This window comes from Hibiscus syriacus, unplaced genomic scaffold (assembly GCF_006381635.1).
Source record: "Hibiscus syriacus cultivar Baekdansim isolate YM2019G1 unplaced genomic scaffold, ASM638163v2 tig00110357_pilon, whole genome shotgun sequence".
Taxonomy (NCBI): domain Eukaryota; kingdom Viridiplantae; phylum Streptophyta; class Magnoliopsida; order Malvales; family Malvaceae; genus Hibiscus; species Hibiscus syriacus.
This window is the reverse complement of record NW_024062701.1, coordinates 8,761-29,301: the sequence shown is the minus strand read 5'-3', so window position 1 is coordinate 29,301 and position 20,541 is coordinate 8,761. Positions and strand designations below refer to the sequence as shown.

The 20,541-nt window shown below is 36.9% G+C and overlaps 1 protein-coding gene and 2 pseudogenes across 1 annotated transcript; all 3 read right to left on the bottom strand.

The window, feature by feature from the left end:
* Positions 1-1,152: 1,152 nt before the first annotated feature.
* Positions 1,153-8,730, bottom strand: LOC120121147 (annotated as a pseudogene).
* A 3,675-nt stretch (positions 8,731-12,405) lies between these two features.
* Positions 12,406-15,123, bottom strand: LOC120121154 (UV-stimulated scaffold protein A homolog). Its single transcript, XM_039140592.1, has 2 exons — positions 14,878-15,123; positions 12,406-14,604 (listed from the first exon to the last, which is right to left on the bottom strand). The coding sequence occupies exons 1-2, from the start codon at positions 15,061-15,063 to the stop codon at positions 12,769-12,771; spliced, it is 2,022 nt and encodes a 673-aa protein (XP_038996523.1). The 5' UTR covers positions 15,064-15,123; the 3' UTR covers positions 12,406-12,768.
* Positions 15,124-18,001: 2,878 nt separating this feature from the next.
* On the bottom strand, positions 18,002-20,170 carry LOC120121158 (annotated as a pseudogene).
* Between the last annotated feature and the right edge of the window lie 371 nt (positions 20,171-20,541).

Here is a 20,541-nt window from a genome sequence, read left to right as displayed (position 1 = left end):
TTGAACCGCTACTAGTAAACCGGCCAAAACCGCTGACCCGTTCGAACCGGACCGGCTGAAAACCGGAAAAAACCGAGAAAAACCGGAAATTTTGTTTTTTTTTAAAAAAAAAATTAAACCAAACGACGTCGTTTGTTAAACGAGCCAAGTCGAACTCGAGTATTGTTGAGCTCAACTCAAACTTTAAAAGTAAGCTCAACTCGACTCAAACTCACGAACTAAAAATTATCAAGTTCAACTCGAACTCGAAATATAAATATTGAAACTTGAACTCGAAAAAGCTTGAACTCAAAAAAAAATTAGAAGCTCGATTGAAGCCTAAAATTCGAGCTTGATTGAAGTGAGAATAGTTTACTCTATGCTCACTAAAAGACTCCATGATTTTGAATGTCAAATTACCTCTATTATTTATAGAAGTTAGTTGGGATGCTCTTCTATGTTTCTTAGCCATGTGAGATTGTTTTGTTCTCATATTTTTACTCTTTAGACTTTTGAGATGTTATTTTATGTTTCTTAGCCATGTGAGATTATTTTTAAAAAAAAAATTAAATCAAACAATATCATTTTGTTATGATTTTTTAGCCCCAAATTTATTTTTAATTATAGTTATATAATTATATTTATTATTTAATATGTTTTACCTTAAATATTATGTTGTAGTTAATTTGAATCATTTTGTTTCACTTGATTTTATGGTTTTTAACTTATATATATTATGACTTGCTTTGAATATGACTTGTGATATACAAAATTATTTTTTATTAAATATTTTTGGTATTTTTATTTAATTTTTTAAATAATTATGACGTCGTCCGGTTCTTCTGACCGATCGAACCGATTCGACCGATTGAACCAGTGAACCGATCCAGTTCTGAAAACCATAATATTATATGGTGGTTTCATTATCTTTCTTTATTTGATACTAAAAAGATAGATTTTTGCATGGGGAATTGATGGAGCAACTTCATTTTTAGACTGTATTTCGTCAACTTTTTTGTTGGGGCTATAGGAAAGGGCTAAAGCCTTCCAATATACATACAGAATCAACAACTCTCAATAATGATTTGCAGGTTACTGCTAATATTACACAAGAACATGCAGCAAACAGCATAACGGAGTTGCACGGATTTTGCAACTGAGTTCCAAAAATGGAGTGTTTTTAACTACAAAGGTTGGGTATGCAGGCACCGCCTTCGCGGTTTTGTTGTTCTTTCCATATCCGCCCCGTTACTCGTAGCTTCAGCTCTTTTCTATCCTCACCGGAGAAGAAAATGTTGGGAAATAAACCAAGTACGAGTAATTTTTCTATAACCAAATTAATGAGAATGTGAAATAAAAGCGGAAAAATAATACCCGAAATTGATAACGGAATTCAGCCAATTGTGCTTACGTCTTTGGAGTGCTGCAGATCTTTTACTAAGAGAGAAAATTTACAGGTGTTTACAAAAACACTCACTACTCACAAGAAAGCTCTCTAGTATTGGGAGAAAGAAATGATTTTTGGGATTTGAGATTTTGAAGCTAAATGAGCTAGGGTATTTATAGTTGAAACTTAGGGACTAATCTTTGAAAATACCCTACAGTGCAATGAATAAAGTGAATTTACCCATTCTTATTTTCAACAAACATCTACCAAACTTTACCAAACTTTGAAAAACATTTTTCAAAGAAACATTTACCAAACTTTGAAAACCATTTTCAAAGAAACATTTACCAAACTTTGAAAACCATTTTCAAAGATGGTTGCCAACCTTTGGACTTTTAACAATCTCCCACTTGAAACTGATTTTAATATGTCTTCACACCTCGATCGATGCAACATCATTTCTAGTCTTGTTATTCTTGCATGCCAACTGAAGTTGAACACAACTTCAGTTTGTCTGTGGTCACCGTCTTTGTCAACATGTCTGCCAGATTTTGAGCTCCGCTAATCTTTTCAAGTTTCAAAATCCCATCTTCCAGAAGAGACCGAATAAAATGATATCGCAATTGTATGTGCTTCGTCCTGGAATGAAAAGACGGATTCTTTGCTAGATGGATAGCACTTTGACTGTCGCAATACAAGATATTGTTTTCTTGTTTCTTGCCTAACTCTTCCAAGAAACTTTGGAGCCATACCATCTCCTTGTTGGCTTCCATAACATCGACATATTCTGCTTCAGTTGTGGAGAGAGCAACTATCTTTTGTAGTTGAGAAACCCAACTCACTGCGGTTCCTCCTAGAGTATAGACATACCCTGTAGTGCTCTTTCTGATGTCAACATTTACAGCTAAGTCAGCATCTACATAGCCTGTCAGTATCGTATCTCCATCTTTGAAACAAAGTGTTTTGTTTGTGGTACCTCGCAGATATCTGAGGATCCATTTGACTGCTTCCCAATGTACCTTGCCCGGATTATTCATGTACCTGCTAACAGCTCCCACTGCATGAGCAATATCTGGTCTGGTACAAACCATGGCATACATCAAACTTCCAATTGTTGAGGCATACGACACCTTCATCATGTGTGCACGTTCTTCCTCCGTCTTTGGTGACTGTTCTTTGGAGAGTCTAAAATGAACACCTAAAGGTGTACTTACTGTTTAGCATCTTGCATGTTGAACCTGGAGAGTACTTTGTTGATGTACTCAGCCTGTGATAACATCAAAGTCCCCGACTTTGTGTTTCTCTTGATCCTCATCCCAAGAATCTGCTTTGCAGCGCCCAGATCCTTCATAACAAACTGTTTCGACAATTTTTGCTTCAAGTGTACAATCTCTTGCATGTTTGAGCCTGTAACGAGCATGTCATCAACGTACAACAATAAAATAATGAAACTATTGTCGAACCTCTTGATGTAGCAACAATGATCTGCTTGGCATCTGGTAAGACCACTGCTACCCATGAAGCTATCGAACAATCTCGACAAACAATCTCGCTTTGTAGCGTTTGCTCCTATCGTGCTCTTCCTTGATCCTGTAAATCTACTTGTTGTGAAATGCTTTCTTGCCTGGTGGTAATTCAGCTAATTCCCACGTCTGATTTGACATAAGCGAGTCCTTCTCATCTTTCATGGAAGACTCCCACTTGACTGAATCCTCCACTTGCATTGCTTCATCATAGCACTCTGGTTCACCATTGTTAGTCAGCAATAAGTAGTGCAAAAAAGGAGAATACCGGTGTGCTTGGTTCTTCTTGAACTGCTTCTGGACTGATCTGAACATCATTTCTAGAAATCTCCTAGAACTCAGCAAATTCCTTTGTTTCAACTTTGGTATTGGAGCTGTTTGATTCTATAGTTGACTTGTCTTTGTACATCACACTCTCATTGAAAATGACATCTCTGCTTCTGATAATCTTCCGATTTTCATAGTCCCAAAACCGGTAGCCGAAGTCATAACAAAGGCACATTTGTTGGACTTAGCATGAAGTTTACTTCTTTCAGCGGAGTCTATGTGTACATAAGAAATACAACCAAACACTCTTAAGTGTGAAATGTTTATTTCTTTCTTGCTCCAAACTTTCTCTGGTATTCTGTCATCCAAAGGAATTGAGGGCCCACGGTTGATCAGGTAAGCTACAGTGTTGATAGCTTCAGCCCATAGAAATTTGGGTAATCCGGCATGTATCCTCATGCTTCTGGCATGTTTATTTAGAGTTCTGTTCATGCGCTCTGCTACGCCATTCTACTGCGGTGTCATGGGAACTGTTGTCTCCATCTTGATCCCATTTTTTTATGCAGAAATCTCTGAATCTCCTATTTCTGTACTCTCCTCCATTGTCAGACCTCAACCGCTTGACTTTCAGACCAGTCTCATTTTCCACCATGGTCTTCCATTTTCTGAAAGTATCAAAGACTTCTGATTTATTCTTCAGAAAATAAATCCACACCTTCCTTGTAAAATCATCGATGAAGGTGACATAATATAATGAGACTGCAAGAGATGGAACTGGAGATGGTCCCCATACATCAGTATAAACCAACTCTAACTTTTCAGTCTTGGGTGTCTTACCAATCTTTGCAAAGCTGACTTTCTTTTGTTTGCCAAAGATGCAATCCTCACATAGTCCGACATCTACATTCTTTAGATCCGACAACTTCCCCTTTGACAAAAGCGTCTTCATCCCTTTCTCGCTCATATGGCCAAGCCTTTGGTGCCATATGTTTGATTTTCCATCAGCATCTGCTACTGCAATGATATTCTCTAAATTTGAGGTTATATAGAGAGTATCAGTTTTCTTACCACGAGCAATGACGAGTGCTCCTTTGGTAATCTTCCATTCACAGCCTGAAAAGGTTGTGCTAAATCCTTCACCATCAAGTTGTCTTACAGAAATCAAATTTCTTTTAAGGCCAGGAATATGTCTCACTCCTTTCAACGTCCAGGTGGTATGGTTTGGTAACTTTAATCGAATGTCTCATTTTCCGACGATCTTCAAGGTTTCATCATCGGCTAGATGAACCTTCCCAAAATCACCACTGACGTAGTTCTCCATGATTTCTCGGCATGGGGTGGAGTGGAAAGATGCCCCTAAATCCAAGATACATAATTTAGTCGGACTGTTGACGATTAGAATCATAGCATCACCTGTCTCCTCTATCACTTTGGCAGAATCCTGTGCGCAGATATTTTTCTTCGGTGCTCGACAATCTCTTTTAAAATGACCATTCTTGCCACAGTTATAACAGGTAAAATATTTCTTTCCCGTTCTTGATTTTCCCGTTCTGGATTTCGATCTGCCTCGGTTTGAATTTCTTTATGAAGTTCTCCCTCTAGACTCCATGTGCAAGGCTGAGGAGGTTGATGCTTCACCCAATTCTCTTCGTCGAATTTCTTCACTCAATACCAGATCCTGAACATCGTCGAATTTTAATTTACTGTTTCCCGACGAGCTGCTGACTGCTGTAACAGTAGCATTCCAACTGTCTGGTAGAGATGATAAGAGAATTAAAGCTCGAACTTCATCATCAAATTCAATTTTCACGGAACTCAACTGAGTTGTGATTGTGTTGAGCTCATTTAGGTGTTGAGCCACTGATGACGCTTCCGCCATCCGCAAATTGAATAATCGCCTCATCAAATGAACTTTGTTTGAGGCCGATGACTTCTCATACATACTGGAGAGAGTCGCTATAAGACCCACCGTAGTCTTTTCCTTTGCTATGTTGAAAGCAACATTTCGGAACAACGTCAGTCGGATAACTCCGAGGGCTTGTTTGTCGAGAAGAGCCCAGTCTTCATCCTTCATGCCCTCTGGTTGTTTTCCTAAGAGAGATTGATATAGATTTTTCTGGTACAGAAAATCTTCAATTTGCATCTTCCAAAAGCCAAAGTCAGCACCATCGAACTTTTCAATTTTCACCTTCCCTTCGTCTGCAGCCATCGCTCCCACTTGAATCTGGCTTCTTCGGATCGTTTCTGACAATTTGTGTGAACCACCGTGTATTATAACACCTCCGTCGATAAACTCGTATCGCCGACAAAATTTTTTACTATTCACAAAATTCACTATTCACATTAATAGTAATGAATAGTAACCTTGCAAAAATTGACAAAATTCACAACCAAAAGCTCTGATTACCAGTTGTTGGGAAATAAACCGAGTACGAGTAATTTTCCTATAACCAGATTAGTGAGAATGCGAAATAAAAGCGGAAAAATAATACCCGAAATTGATAACGGAGTTCAACCAATTGTGCTTACGTCTCCGGACCGCTGCAGATCTTTTACTAAGAGAAAAAATTTACAGATGTTTACAAAAACACTCACTACTCACAAGAAAGCTATCTAGTATTGGGAGAAAGAACTGATTTTTGGGATTTGAGATTTTGAAGCTAAATGAGCTAGGGTATTTATAGTTGAAACTTAGGGACTAATCTTTGAAAATACCCTACATTGCAATGACTAAAGTGAATTTACTCATTCCTATTTTCAACAAACATCTACCAAACTTTGAAAAACATTTTTCAAAAAAATATTTACCAAACTTTGAAAAATATTTTTCAAAGAAACATTTACCAAACTTTGAAAACCATTTTCAAAAAAACATTTACCAAACTTTAAAAACCATTTTCAAAGTTGGTTGTCAACCTTTGGACTTTTAACGTAAAAGTGCCATGTTACGTTGTATGATAAGGCCGTCGTGGCCATCCCTAACCTTTAGGTGGCTCTCTCTTATGCTTCTTGGGGGTGCCTTCCCAGATGAGTTTCCTACCATTTCCCCCAGCTTCTTGGCTGTAACCGTAGTTGCAAGTTTCAATCTCATCGCCCATGAAAGAAGGAAAGCCATACAAACAGGGGCCATCCCGAGCTGGAAGGCTTCGAAATGAAGACAAAAGTACTGGCCAAAACAGTGGAATACCTGAACATACATGACAAAAGATACAAACCATTTCATGTTCGGGAAATTAAAAGAAACTAATATACTTTGCAATTTCAGGGCTGGAAATTTTGAATAACTGGCAACGAGCATCCATCGACAGCATGTTCTTCGTTATCAACATCAAAGAAGATTAGGAAGGATTACATAGTTAAATATATATTTCCATTATATTTTTTAAAGAAAGTAAATCGCCAAACTGATTCAGTGAGGCAAAGAGACCAAGCAGAAAAATGGAGTTTTACATTTGGCAAGACCATGTTGCATAAGAATGAAATAGACTACCAGCAAGATGTATATCTCATTTTCATCATCTATAAATTATACATAGCTCAATTCTTAATCAGAAGGAAGGCGTTTTAAAATGAATGTAATTCACCGTAAGCATCCAGGTGGCGTTTTCTACTTCCCGAGGATTGTATTTGACGTAACGATGGTTAAATGTACATCCAGAATGCATGTCCACCTTGTGGTCATCCCTTAGATGAGCAACAAGAAATGAAATATCACCAAAAACGGAACATTCTGATCCAGAATATGAGCAATTGTATGGCCTGAAGTTACATAATGCTTCGTGTTAGAGTTTACTGTGGTACAGTGGGCATCCAAGCGATGTATGTTTGCAAGGCAGTTCATGTGATTCAGTTACCTTCTCTAGTGCTAGACACCTAACATCACCAAGCTCCTGTCTACAAGTAGGACACCGATTGTGTACCTTGTTTTACAGGCTAAACAGAGGGTATGCCCATTGTGGTACTAAGGTACAACAAATAGTTAAAACACCTATAATAAGGTCCCAAATTGTTTTGAGAAGGTAGATTCGCTCCGCATAAGACAATGAGAATTCCAGTCCTATTGAAATGTTCAATTTAAGTAATTGGTACAACTTGTGAACCATTTTCAGATCAATATGTTCTATCAGAACACAACAGGGAAAAAATAGAAACATGCAGGTGCAACTTGTCTAAACCAAAACAAAAAAAAAAAATACAATATGCCGAAGTTTGGCACACGACGAACGAAACAAGGGTGTTCTAAGCATCAGCAGAGCTTTATGTCAAAAGCCTAACCAGCCACCTCATCCTCAGAAAGAATGAACAGTATTTACTTGATTTCAAGGCAATGCTTCATCTAATGCAATGCATACAGTTGCGAGAACGATGAATGAAACAACAGACCCTAAGACACTCTTCAATTACTATAGTTATAAACACATTTTTTTTATCAGCATTCTTACCCTGTAGAAGAAATTATTATTCTAATTTTTTCTGTGAAATTAAGCAACTTGAAAGACATATCACTGGTTTGTCTTACGAAACATCCTAGTGAACTCTCGTGGGAATCGATATGGATTCATATATTTTCCTAACTGGATAGCATTTAGTTTTCTTTTCAATTTGACCTTCTTAGCTTCCAGAAAATCACTTGAAACTTCACATTTCTAATATCCTTCCCATAAGCCCATAACAAACATGTACACAGGTCACTTCTGTTTACAATTCATAGATTGCTATGCCAGATCGGAAAAGACATCGTTATGAATAGAGGGCCAGATAGGTAGAAAGCTAAAGTGTTGATTTCTCACAATTAGAATGTGATCAGTTCATCGTCCTTTTGTATTTGCTCCTTTTCTACACTAGTCATAGAAAAGCTATCAAAGTTCATCATTATATGTCTCATGTTTACTTCATCGATCGATAAAAACCGAGACAGTAGGCAACTCATAGAAAGGGCTGATAAGAAAAGCAAGACAAAGAATTCATCTTGATGAAACAGTGGACCGTACTTCTAAGTAAACCATCAAAACCGAACTAAAGAATTCCAAAAATCGAATTCCCAGAACATGTAACTTTAGACTGATGCCATGCTCATTCAGCCTCTCCAACACAAGTACAACCCCACATCAATGAATCAATTAAACAAAGTCTCCCAAAAATAACATACAAGGCAACAAGTTTCAACAATCTTAGTACTATTCTAACCCGATAAAACATAGATCCAACATAAGAGATTAAACTTAAAGGAATCACTCAAACCAGGAAGTGACCATAAGAACCAAGAAAAAAGAAAGAAATCCAAACTATTCAAACCCCGAAAAGAAAGTGATTTCTCTCCAAGAAAAGAGGAACCCACAAAAGAAACTGGATTAAAGACTGACCTGATGGATAGGAGGGTACATAGAATTGGTACAGACAGGACATTCAAGGAGTTCATGAACACTGGTGGTACTTGGATGAACCGCTGATGACACAGCACTCTTATTGTTGCTACGGGGGCTTTGACAATGGAGGCAGCTGGTTCTGATGATGGATCTCATCATCATCAATCACATCTGAAGATGTCATACAATCTATGCTATCTTATTCCATACGAAAGAAGATAAAAAGCAATCAAATTTGATCTGCTATTCCACAATGGGTATAACAACAACAACAATCAGGGTTTTAAAAAACGGTTCGCGACCGTGATTTCGGCCCCGACATAACAATTTCGTCGCCGTCCTAGTTACCGCGACGGCCGCAATAGCTCTCGCGAAGGTCGTAATAGCGCTCGCGACGGTCGCAATCACAGTAAATCCAAAATAACATAAACGCGACAGCGATTTAAAATCTTGACAACAACAACAACAACAAAACCCTATTCCCATATACAATGAGATAAAGGGAGGTAGGGTAGTAGGCTGTCCCAACGTCAGGTTGAGAACAACTTACGTGAAAATTAAAAGTAAAGATAAAATGCAATGTATGTATAAATAAATAAATATATAAATAAATCCCGTAAATAAATCTCTGCTTAAAAGTCTCTGTCTATAGACAGAAACGTAAGACCCGACTAAATTTAAAGAGAGGAAATATGAAGAGAAGAATACGCAGAAATCAACGATAATAAATTAAGAGAAGAAATAAAGTCAAATGGTTAAAAGCTAAGTTAAGGCTCCGTAGCCCTAGAAGGTCTTTTCTTTGGATGTGGGATGGCGATTCAGTTTTTTTGAGTTAAATCGAAGAGCAAACAAAGAATGAACTGGGTTGAACCTTATAAAAGATTAATTGAATCTAGATTCTATACAGGAAGGGAGAAAGGGAAAAAAACTACCATTTGGAGTCTCTTTTGCTTTTCTTCATCGGTAAGTGTCACCGTCTATATTTCCAGAGAGACAAATGATCAACATCAAAGGGTTTCAGGTTAAAGAGAAAGCTTTACTAAAAAAAGGCCAAAATTATTAGGATACCAGTTCTTTTCCATTTGAATGATACCAGTTCTTTTCCATCTGAATGATGAACTACTGCGTCTAGTAGCATTTACGTAGTATTAAAGGATTCAAAGTTTTCAACTTTTCAATGGTTAAACAGCCTTTGTTAAAAAATATATGTATATATAAAGAGCTTGGAATATGATTTTGCGGTGAGTTGTCTCCATTACCCCGATAATGTTCTTGGCTGCTTGCTATATATTTACTGCTAGTGGGCGCTGCTCATTAAATTATTTCCATCTCAACCATGTCTAAGCCACGAGTTGGATTAAGTTTAGAGAAAATAACTTCAGTGACCAAAAATCTCAGATAATATATGATTTTGACCAACTTTTTTTGGATTTACGGAAATGACCAACAAAATCGCAATGCGATCTCTAATTCGCATTGCGATCTCCACTATCGCAATTTCGCGTTGCATTTCGCGTTGTGATTTTTCATTTCGCGTTGCGATTTTCCAGTTCGCGTTGCGATAGTTGAAAATCGCGTTGCGATTTTCCATTTCGCGTTGCGATAGTCTACAGTTGTTGTTGCGATTTTCCAAATTCGTTGCGATAGTTTAAAAAAAAATTGTTTCTTAAGAATTTTCTCTAAAAAGATAGTATCCGCGCGGACGTGTCGAAGACACGTATGACCACGACCACGACCACGACCACGACCACGACCACGACCACGACCACGAGACGGACGGCGGCGGCGGCGCGCGAGAGTCCCCCTTGTTCTCTATCACTCAACAAGGAAGTGGGAAAGCCAAGCTTTAAATAACATTCCCAATAGTGTTTCCAATACTATGTGGGATTGAGCATTACCAACACTTGTTTCCAATACAATGTGATTATTCAGGAAACAATTAACAATCATGCACCTTAAAACAACTGAATTAGCAACCAATTGCATTAGTATTATACGATTAAATATGTCATAATTAAAAGTCAATCTACAATCAATCGCGATTATTGCAATTTTAAGCAAAACATTCAAAAATAATATCACTATTTAAAGCTCAATCCCACATAGTATTGGGAACAAGTGTTGGTAATGCTCAAATCCCACATAGTATTGGAAACACTATTAGGAATAGTATTTCAGGCTTGGCTTTCTCACTTCCTTGTTGAGTGATAGAGAACAAGGGGGACTCTCGCGCGCTGCCGCCGCCGCCGTTCGGGTCGGGTCGGGTCGGGACGTGTCGTGGTAATACGTGTCTTCGACACGTCCGCGCGGATACTATATTTTTAGAGAAACAAAATATTTTTTTTTAACTATCACAACGAATTTTCGCAACGAATTTGGAAAATCGCGACAACAACTGTAGACTATCGCAACGAATTTGGAAAATTGCAACGACAACTATAGACTATCGCAACGCGATTTTCAACTATCGCAACGTGAAATGGAAAAACGATTTTCAATTATCGCAACGCGAAATGGAAAATCGCAACGCGATTTTCAACTATCGCAACGCGAAATGGAAAACCGCAACGCGATTTTCAAGCGATTTTCCATTTCGCGTTGCGATAGTTGAAAATCGCGTTGCGATTTTCCATTTCGCGTTGCGATAGTCTACAGTTGTTGTTGCGATTTTCCACTATCGCAACGTGAAATGCAACGCGAATTTGCGATAGTGGAGATCGCAATGCGAATTAGAGATCGCATTGCGATTTTGTTGGTCATTTTCGCAAATCCAAAAAAAGTTGGTCAAAATCGTATATTATCTAGGATTTTTGGTCACTGAGGTTATTTTCTTTAAGTTTATTGTATGGGGTGGGTGAAACCTTTTCTATTTCTATATATATATTTTCCTAAAAATCCATGTTATATTAGATATTTATTAATTTTCGTATGTATTTTTATTTTGTAACAATTAATTATTTTAGTATGATCGAATATATGTTACATTGAATTTAATTGATTTATTTATTTTTAAAATTTTAAAGAAAAATTTTGAAGCCCAATACCACCACTTTAGTATTTAAGAAATGCGGTGGGATATGACATGAGTTGAAACCAGGCTCAAATTCATGTCATGGTGAAAGCCTGGTGTTTATTTAGGATGGAGAAAAATGTACTCAATGATTTTTGCTTGAGAATTTATCCTATTTTTGGCAACCGAATATTCAAAATGGGATGTCTCTCTCAGGTCAACATCATTGTTGTCATGGTCGTATATAAATATTGGGATAACAATAGCATAAAGAGGTGACTTGGGATCAACGTTACTTAAACTTCAGAGAAATCAGGCTAATCAGCACCAAACAATTCTAACCCTGTAAATGTTGATTTTTTTTAAGTGAATACATGAATTAATTGAATTAAACTTGAAGTTGGTACTTTTATATTTACTGGTTTGATAAGGAAGGTCACCTGCTCACCCTACTACATTAACTAATACCATCGGTCGCCATCCAATCTGCCATATAAACCAAGCAAAAAAAAAAAAAGAACAGTTCCAACCTTCTTCCTATGTCCCAAGTCCGAGCTGGCTTACAAAATATACCTTTTGGTTCCTCCTGGTTTTGTATGTAAGGAACATTATAGCAATTTGTGTCCTGGAAGAACTTGTATTGTACCTATCCAAATGATGTAAACAGTTTTATGGACACTACATCTTATGTCCTAGGCCGGATAAATCATGAAAATATATAACTCCATAGCTTTCTTAATTTGTTTTTGACAGAAAATTACATGGCAGAATCATTTTCCATACAAGCAATCAACCTGCATGAAGTTGTCATTGGAGTTTTTGTCAAGCAGTCCCTGCTCAATTTCCAGTCAATATATCAGATGGAGTTAGCAATGAGAGAAAATCTCCTTTATTGTATAAAACACTGGCCTAACATTCTAGCTCTTTATTTATTTCCAAGAATATGTAAAATGAAATCCTCAAAAACTGAGTAAAACACGTGAATGTCACAAAACTGACAATACAATGACTCTTTGCTTAAATGTTTCATCATACCTGATTCACAATGGTACAACTAGATTCCTCAAGCTCGAAGAGGAATTTGATTGAAATAGCTTCATTAATGCAATGAATATTCAATCAGTTTGTGCTTTATATATTCGCACGAACACCATTGAAATTGTTTGACCAGTACTTGCCCAAGGATTTATCGGCATGGCCCTTCAAGAAATGCCTGCATACTCAATAGGAAACCATCTACCATTGATTGGGAAAGGCTTCTTTATAAGTTGCATCCTCACCCTGGGTCATCTGTCTTATTGTTGCATCTATTGCCCTGGTGTTTAGAAGCCTCTGAGCTAACCTATCTTTTGTCGTAACTTTCTTCCGCAGCATGGATGCCAGAGTTTGTTTGTTTCTTCTCCCCACTGACCTCTCTCCAATAGTCTCCTCCATGTCTTCTCCAAAAGCTGCTGATATTGATGTTGAAGCCATTGCAGCGTCACGAAGAACAACTTCATTGTGTTCCCGAACTTTAGCAAGCTTTTCCCGCTTTAATGACTGTTTTGCAAGTTTTCTCTTCCTTGCTTCCTCTTTATCTCGCTCCCTAACATTATTCACAGCTTTTTTTGCCAACTGCTCTGCTAAACCAGAGCCTAAATCAGGATCTGTATTATCTGTTGAAGAATTCTGATTGATTGGGTTTCCTGCATCATCTCGAGATATAATGGGCCCATGAAATGGACAAATCTTCAAATCTCTTCTCTGACAAAGTCCACCTTTATTCAAAGGTGCACGGCACGGTTGGATTTCTCCCAACTTTTCCAGGTAAATAGTAGCCTGAAGATTCAATTCAGCAATTTTCTCAGCTGGAATCACAGCATCATAATCTACTCTTCCCCAGTGATTGTCAAGCTCCAAGCCTTTCTGATTTGCTAATGTATCCCTATTAGAGACTGAGCCCCAATTATCCAAGAAAGAACCCCAATTGAGAACTGGAGCTTCGGCCAAAAGGTCACTCCAGACAGAATTTTCAGGTCCCAGAATCTCTTTGCCCTTAGAACTCAAGTTACCGCGTTCTTTATCTTTGGCTTTCACCTTGCTTGAAGCTGGAAGTTTAGCAAGATTTTCGCTTCGATTATTGGATTTCTTGGAATTCCTATCCTCAACAGATCTACTTTTCTCATCTGCATTAGAACTTTCTACCTCCTTACGCTTCTCAGGTTCAGTAGTAGCTCCATTGTTGGTTGATCCAAAGTCACCTTCCTCCCAGAAATCTTCCTCCTCCTCTTCTTTATTTTTTGCAGTTTTGGGTAAAGCACAACCAGATTCTTCACAATCCTTCTTCACAGACATAAGACTGTTCCGTATATCAATCAACTCCTTTAGCATGGAATCTCGTGACCTGTTGTCAGCCACTTCAACCCTTATGAGAATAGAAATGCTTTCTTGTACTGAAACCAGATGCTTAGTCACTAAAAGCTTATACAGCTCTCTTAATGCATCGAAAACCACTTTGTTATCATTGTTCTCATGTACTTTTTCTCCTTCCTTCAATGAGTCAAGGCGGATCTGCCTCAATTCAGCAGAACGAAACTCTACAAAATCTTCATCATCCAATAGGATGGGAGGCACACATTCCTCTTTAGTACGAACAATATCTAAACATTGTCTAATCTCATCAACCGTAGCCCGTATTTCTTCCTTAACAGAACTAAAATTCGTCTTCAGTGTTTCAAACTTGTTCTGTAAAATCTCCCGAGTCCTTCTCTCCCTTTCCCTTCTCTCTCGTTCTATTCTGGCCTCGGTCTCCTGAAGATTAGGAAATTGAAACCTGAGAGTATTCTTAAGATAATCAAAACCTAATCTAAGCTGCCTGTAATGAATCCCAAAAGATGCATTCCACTTCTCCAAGAACTCAATTGCCTTAGAACGCAAAGTGGAAGCAATTGCTGAAGGAGCTGGGAGTGGCATATTTCTTCTAAACCCAACACTTAAGGCCAACAACTGATCTAACTTCTCAACCACAAGGGTTCTGAAAAGCTTAGACCGCATGAAAAGCTCATCGATTATAAGAAGCGTGAGATAACGAACCTGCAATCACAACTCTCATAAGCTAAAATTCTCTCAACACCAGTCTCTTTGGATTTTTGTTTTCATAATTTATAAAACTAAATGAATTATAATTAAAAGGAACAGATCCGAAATTTCAATTCAAAAATAAAAACTAGAAACTCTTGAAATCCGACTGCACAACATGCATAAAGGAAACTAAAATTGGATTAAAGCAAGGGGGAAACCCGGAAATGTAGCTGAAATCAAAATATGTTTTTTAGAAACTCATTGAAGAAGGATGGATAGAAGGACCTGGGAATGATCGCGCTTCATGAGGTCCATGAGGGTATGGGCCGCCAGTCGGAGTTCCTTATCGGATGAACGGACCACCGATTTGATTGCTTTGAGGAAGCGTGGATCAACCTCGGAAGCCGTCGAGTTTGTAGCTTTTTCTATCAAAGTCCCAACTTTTCCTCGCTCCTCCATCTCCATCGCCATTCCCCAATCGTATCAGTTCTCTAATTTTTCTCTCTTAATTTTTTTCTTCAAAATCCCAAATTTATAGCCTCTGTTAATTTTCAACAGTCAACTGGATAGAGGCGGTTTCTGAGCTTAAAACTTGATATACGTGGCATTTCATTAAGCAGACCTTCAAGATGGCCAAGGATGACAAATGGCCGTGTCGGGTGCGCGGATACTCCTTCCATCTTTATATTCATCTAATATTTTTAAATTTACTATCCGTTTATTATTTATGATAGATAAAAAAATTTAAATCCACACCTGCCCAAGCGGATAGATTCTCAAATACATCCTCACACCCACTACCCAACTGGAGACTATCCGACTAGACTCGCCTGACAACAACCTTAAGTTATACATAAGCAACAAACATAAAACAAACACATTCATTAAGAAGCATAATAAAATAAACTAAGGATTATCTGAGTTAAGTGTTAACATAGATTTTAAAGTACATAAATTACAAGTTATATCTTATACAATATTAAGATTTATAAATTAGTCTCTAAAATTATACATAAATTCATAATTGGCCAAAATTTAATGAGTATTTAATGGGCGGACGGATATGGGGTGGACAGATGGAGGGCGGGCGGATACGGGGCGAGTAAGGTCTCAAACCCATCACCCGCCCACTACCCGCGACGGGTGCCACTTTATAAATCCACACCCGCCCACTACCCACTAAAATTATACTCATCCCCGCTCCAATTGGAGTGAATACGATACGAAATCCTCAAAATTATACCCGTTTACCATCCTTAAAGAACCCTTTCGGCATTCAAAATCTTAACCCAAATGGGTAAATGTTACCGCTAGCTCTCTAAAAATAGGTTCAATCTTGAGTAGGTCAATTTAAACAAAATTATATTAATTATTTTACCATATAAAGCTTGACTAGTTTAAGAATTATTATTATTATTTGTGGTCCAGGGTTCGAAAATCAAAATTGTAAGCGTTTAATGTTAAATGATTGAGAGTTCTTTTAGAATAGATGTTTTCTTATACTTACTCCAGATTTGTTAGAATTTTGGTATCCTGATGCTTAATTATTGTATCCATCAAAATTGATTCATGTAATAAACTAATGTATTTTAAAGTTAAATTGCGTTGGATATTACTTAACTTTTAACATTATATTGTTTATACCATTAAATTTAAAATTTGTTAATTATAGTACTGAACTGAAATTTTCATTTAATAAAATTTGAATAACACGTTAACCTGAACCTAGAATAAATTAATCTTAAATTCATATCATAAGTTTATAAAGATTTTGAAATTTTGTTACATTGAGATTTCCACGTTTATTTATGTTTTGGGGACCCAACGTGATTGTAGGTTCTTTTATAGATATTACGATTTTGGATAATTATTGAATTTAGGTGTCGAAATTACCATTCGTCATAAAATTGAAATATACGTAAATAGACACTCTCAGTCTCAGACATTTATTATGAGAGTTCATATTACTTATATAAATGGTGTGTTTAAAAATCCGACTTCATATTATAAATAAAAAAATATTTTTGAGAGAATTTAGATTTTGATCATCTCAAATTTTAACAAATTTAAATATTTAACATATGATTGTACATTTAAATTCCGATTGTTTGTAGATTTGATTATCTAACTGACCATAATATTTAATTTATGATAATACATAAATAATTTAGAATAAAAAAGATTTAGATAACTTTACAAAAATACATATATCTGACCAGCTGTCATTCTTAAATTTAAGATTTCGTATCGTGTAATTCGATCGGTCCAGAATTTGTTAACTCAGGTGAAAATTTGAAGAGACAGCATAAACCATTTAAGTTGCAAAGTAGCTAGGAAAAAATAATATACTTTAAATGGTAAGTTGTGAATTATTTTTTAAAATAGATTACGTATTTAATATTTAGATTATCTATTTTGATTTATTTTAATATTTAATTTTTTTATTTTTAAAACTATATTATAATTTGACTTTTGTTTCATTGTAATACTTATGTTCAAAATTTAACATCAATTTTTTTTAAAAATATTGAATGTTTAAATATTGAAATGAACTAAAATTAATAATTTAGATACTAAATGTGTTACGTTTTTAACAGTGAAGTATTAAATGAAATAAAAACTACACATTAGATATAATTTTGAAAAAATTAAAAATTTAAACACTAAAACGAATCAAAAACTGATAGTTTAGGAACTAAATAAGTAGTCTATTGAAAAAATATTAAACTCAGCAATGAGTAAGTAAAACACAACTTAACTCGAAAAATCAAATTTTTAACTTAACTAAAGAAGAAAAAACTCAATCCCAATTGACTTCAAATTATAATTTGACTTTAAAAAATTAAGATCAAATCGAGTTATAAAATATAAATTTTAATAATTAATGGTTTAATTTTTAAGTTTGAATAGAATCAATCGACTATATATCACACATGAAAAAAAATGTGAAGAAGAAATACATATGTATTGTATATGATTATAAAAAATCATTTAGATTGGAATATAATTATATCATAATATTATAAATATTTATAATTAAATCTAAAAAAAAGTTTGAAAATTTGACTTCACTAGAATTTTATATACCCGACTTGAAAAATTTTCAAATCAAGTTCGAGTTGTAAAATAAGACTCGTCAAGTCGAATAATTGTAAAAAGTTCGGTTGAAAGAGTACCACAATTGTGAGAGAGCATCAGGGCACAGAAGAGTTAAAGAGAGAAAAAAGTGGAAAGTGTAACCAAATGCTTACAAAACCCAAAACATCTTCACTGTCAAATTTCATACCCCCCAAACATGATTCTCTAGCTTATCATAGATTCTGTTTCAATTGGACAAATAAGTTTCCTTTTTTCTCAAAATGGCATAGCAGAGTATACCCATATTTAAAAGACTAGGGGTAAATAAAGAAAAAATGAATGAAGGAAGGGGGAATCAGTTTCTAAAGCAACCAACAAGGCATAAGTTGGTTAAACTTAAACATTTTAAGTAATCCTGCAAATATACCTCACTATGGCATAATATATAATATAAACAATCACACACAATTTGCTGCTGCACTACCTTGTATGTCAAAAACCTTTGAAGGAGCTTCGAATCTCGTTCCCTTGCTATAATTTTTTAAATCCTATGGACTGTTTTAAATGCAACCGAGCGTGCTATCCATGCGATGAAAATGGCTTCAAGGAATTCGGTTCACCTGAAAATGCGGCTATCAACTGTTCCCTTGTTAGAGGTTCCGGTCCGTGAGACTTGATCACAAATGTATGGAACACAGTATCATCTGTTGCAACAAGTTTCGAGTCGACTATATTAATCTGTGCCTCTTTGAATGCTTGGATTACTCTTGATGCAGGATGTGAATCTAAAGGGCAGTTAACTCTTACAACAACTGCTCCATCAACAGCTTGTACATCGATATCAGGAGCACGGCTATGACTCTCTACGGTTATATTAGGATCCGACCCTGGTGAAAGTCTTGAAGTACTACCAAACTTCTCCCTCTCTGCTTCCATGGCCTGAAGTTTTGCTTGAAGCTCATTGATGTAAGCAATTGCGTCTCCTAACAATGAGCTTTGTCCATCTTTGATATGTTGGGCACAACGGCTCGCAAGGCATAGAACCGTTGGTTCAGCTTCTCACGCCGCTGCCTCTCTGCTTCAACATGATTAAGAGCTTCTTCTCTTCCATTAGCAGGCTTCCTACCTCTTTTCCTGGGCTTCCTCTCATCAGCTGCACTCGGCTTCTCTTCCTTGCATGGTGCTTCGAGATCCGAGTGTTCAGATTCAGCACCCAATGGCTGAGTACTCACGTAAGGCCTTGACGTAGCCCCAGAGAAATCAATCTGCTTTTGAACTGGCTTTTGTGACTGATGATGGTTAAACCGAAACTCATCCCGAGCCTCATTGGCAAACTCTTGAAACTCTATTGGGCTCCCTTGTTTCACACCATGAACATGTGACCAATTATGACCATTTTGATTACTTGAAAATGAAAGCCTACCTCCATTAACATGTGCTCCCCATGTCGGTCTAACAGCAAGTTTCTCCCGATAACTGGATCGACCATTCGAAGTGTTGTTCAGATCCTGCCCAAAAATCTTGGGAATGCCTTGAAATCTCTCCACAATTGTCGAATTCAAAACAACAGTATTTTCATCGTTCTTCTCATGCACCATTGGCATTGCTACTCCCACTTGCAATCCCTCCACAATAGCTGAATTCAAAATAATGTTCTTCTCATGCACCAACGGCATTGCTACTTCCAGTTGCCTTTCCCGAAACAATGCCGACTTAGATGAGAATGAACTTACTATCGATTGCAACAACTCTAAGCTTTCAGGTATCAGTCTCACGGATCCCAATTCAACAACACCAACATCAGTAGGGACCAAAACAATGGTCTGAACTCCAGCAGACCTTGTCAAAAAGGACCGAACACAATAATCAGAACCCGACTTCAAAGCATCCATAATCCAAACATGTTTCCCAGACGCAAAAACATTTACCCGGACCACCTTCTCCTGGTGGAAAAGAAAAGTACATGGATGCTAAAAAGAACATCTCAGTATCAGTAACCTTATCCAAACCAAGTGCGTAATTATCCTCGTCTGATCCACCAAAAACATCGTGCAATTTCTGCAAAACAGTTTTCCTCATCTTCTGCTGAGTCTCTTCTTCGAGCCGCAGATTAAGAATCCGAATAGCTTCATATTCTTCTCCTTGTTTAGGCTCTCTGCAACACCCATCTCCCCAGCCAAGGACCCAACCGCTTGAACCGGACCGCGAAATTTGCCAAAAAATGGCATAGTTCCAGCTAAAGTTAGAGGCGTTGGGTCGGTCCACGAGATCTGAGAGCTTGTTTTGAAGATTCTCGTCACTACATACGGACATCAAAAGGTTCTCATTCGAAATCGAGCTTGACATCAAGTAGTCAAATGCTTTTGTTCCTAAAACAGAGGCAATAATTGCCTTCTCTTCATCCTTCCATGCTTCACCCCCCATTCCCACTTCAATTTCCATCCCCTAAACTACCTCAATAAAACTGAATAATCAATGAAGATGCAATTTTCAACAAATACCCAAAATCAAATCTCACCCCTTAAAACAATTAAAAAATAAACAAATCTTTTCCTCAATGCATTTCTAACTAAACTATAACCACCAGGAGGCTTTCTTTACATGAACAATATAAAGCAACCATTTTTTTTCATTTCCAGATCTCACGGTCCTGTAAAAATAATCAAGAGAACCCAAAAAAAATTCAATCAAAGCGTAAAAAAAGAGAGGCGGTAATACACACCGGTTTAGAGGGAAAAGCAAGTATCGGTTCAGCAGAAGAGTGTCGAAAAGTCGCTGGGCAGTGTTCTTTGAGGAGTAAAAAGAAAACTTCCACAGAAAACAAAAGGATCAGTTAAGAGTTGAGGTGCAAGCAGAAGTAAAAAGGGGGTT

What these genes read in the sequence shown, in the direction of transcription:
- LOC120121154 (XM_039140592.1), bottom strand. Translation starts at nt 15,063, where the DNA reads ATGGCGATGGAGATGGAGGAGCGAGGAAAAGTTGGGACTTTGATAGAA. An exon ending in TGAAGCGCGATCATTCCCAG is followed by an intron (nt 14,605 to 14,877) that starts GTCCTTCTATCC and finishes TTGTGATTGCAG; the next exon opens with GTTCGTTATCTCACGCTTCT.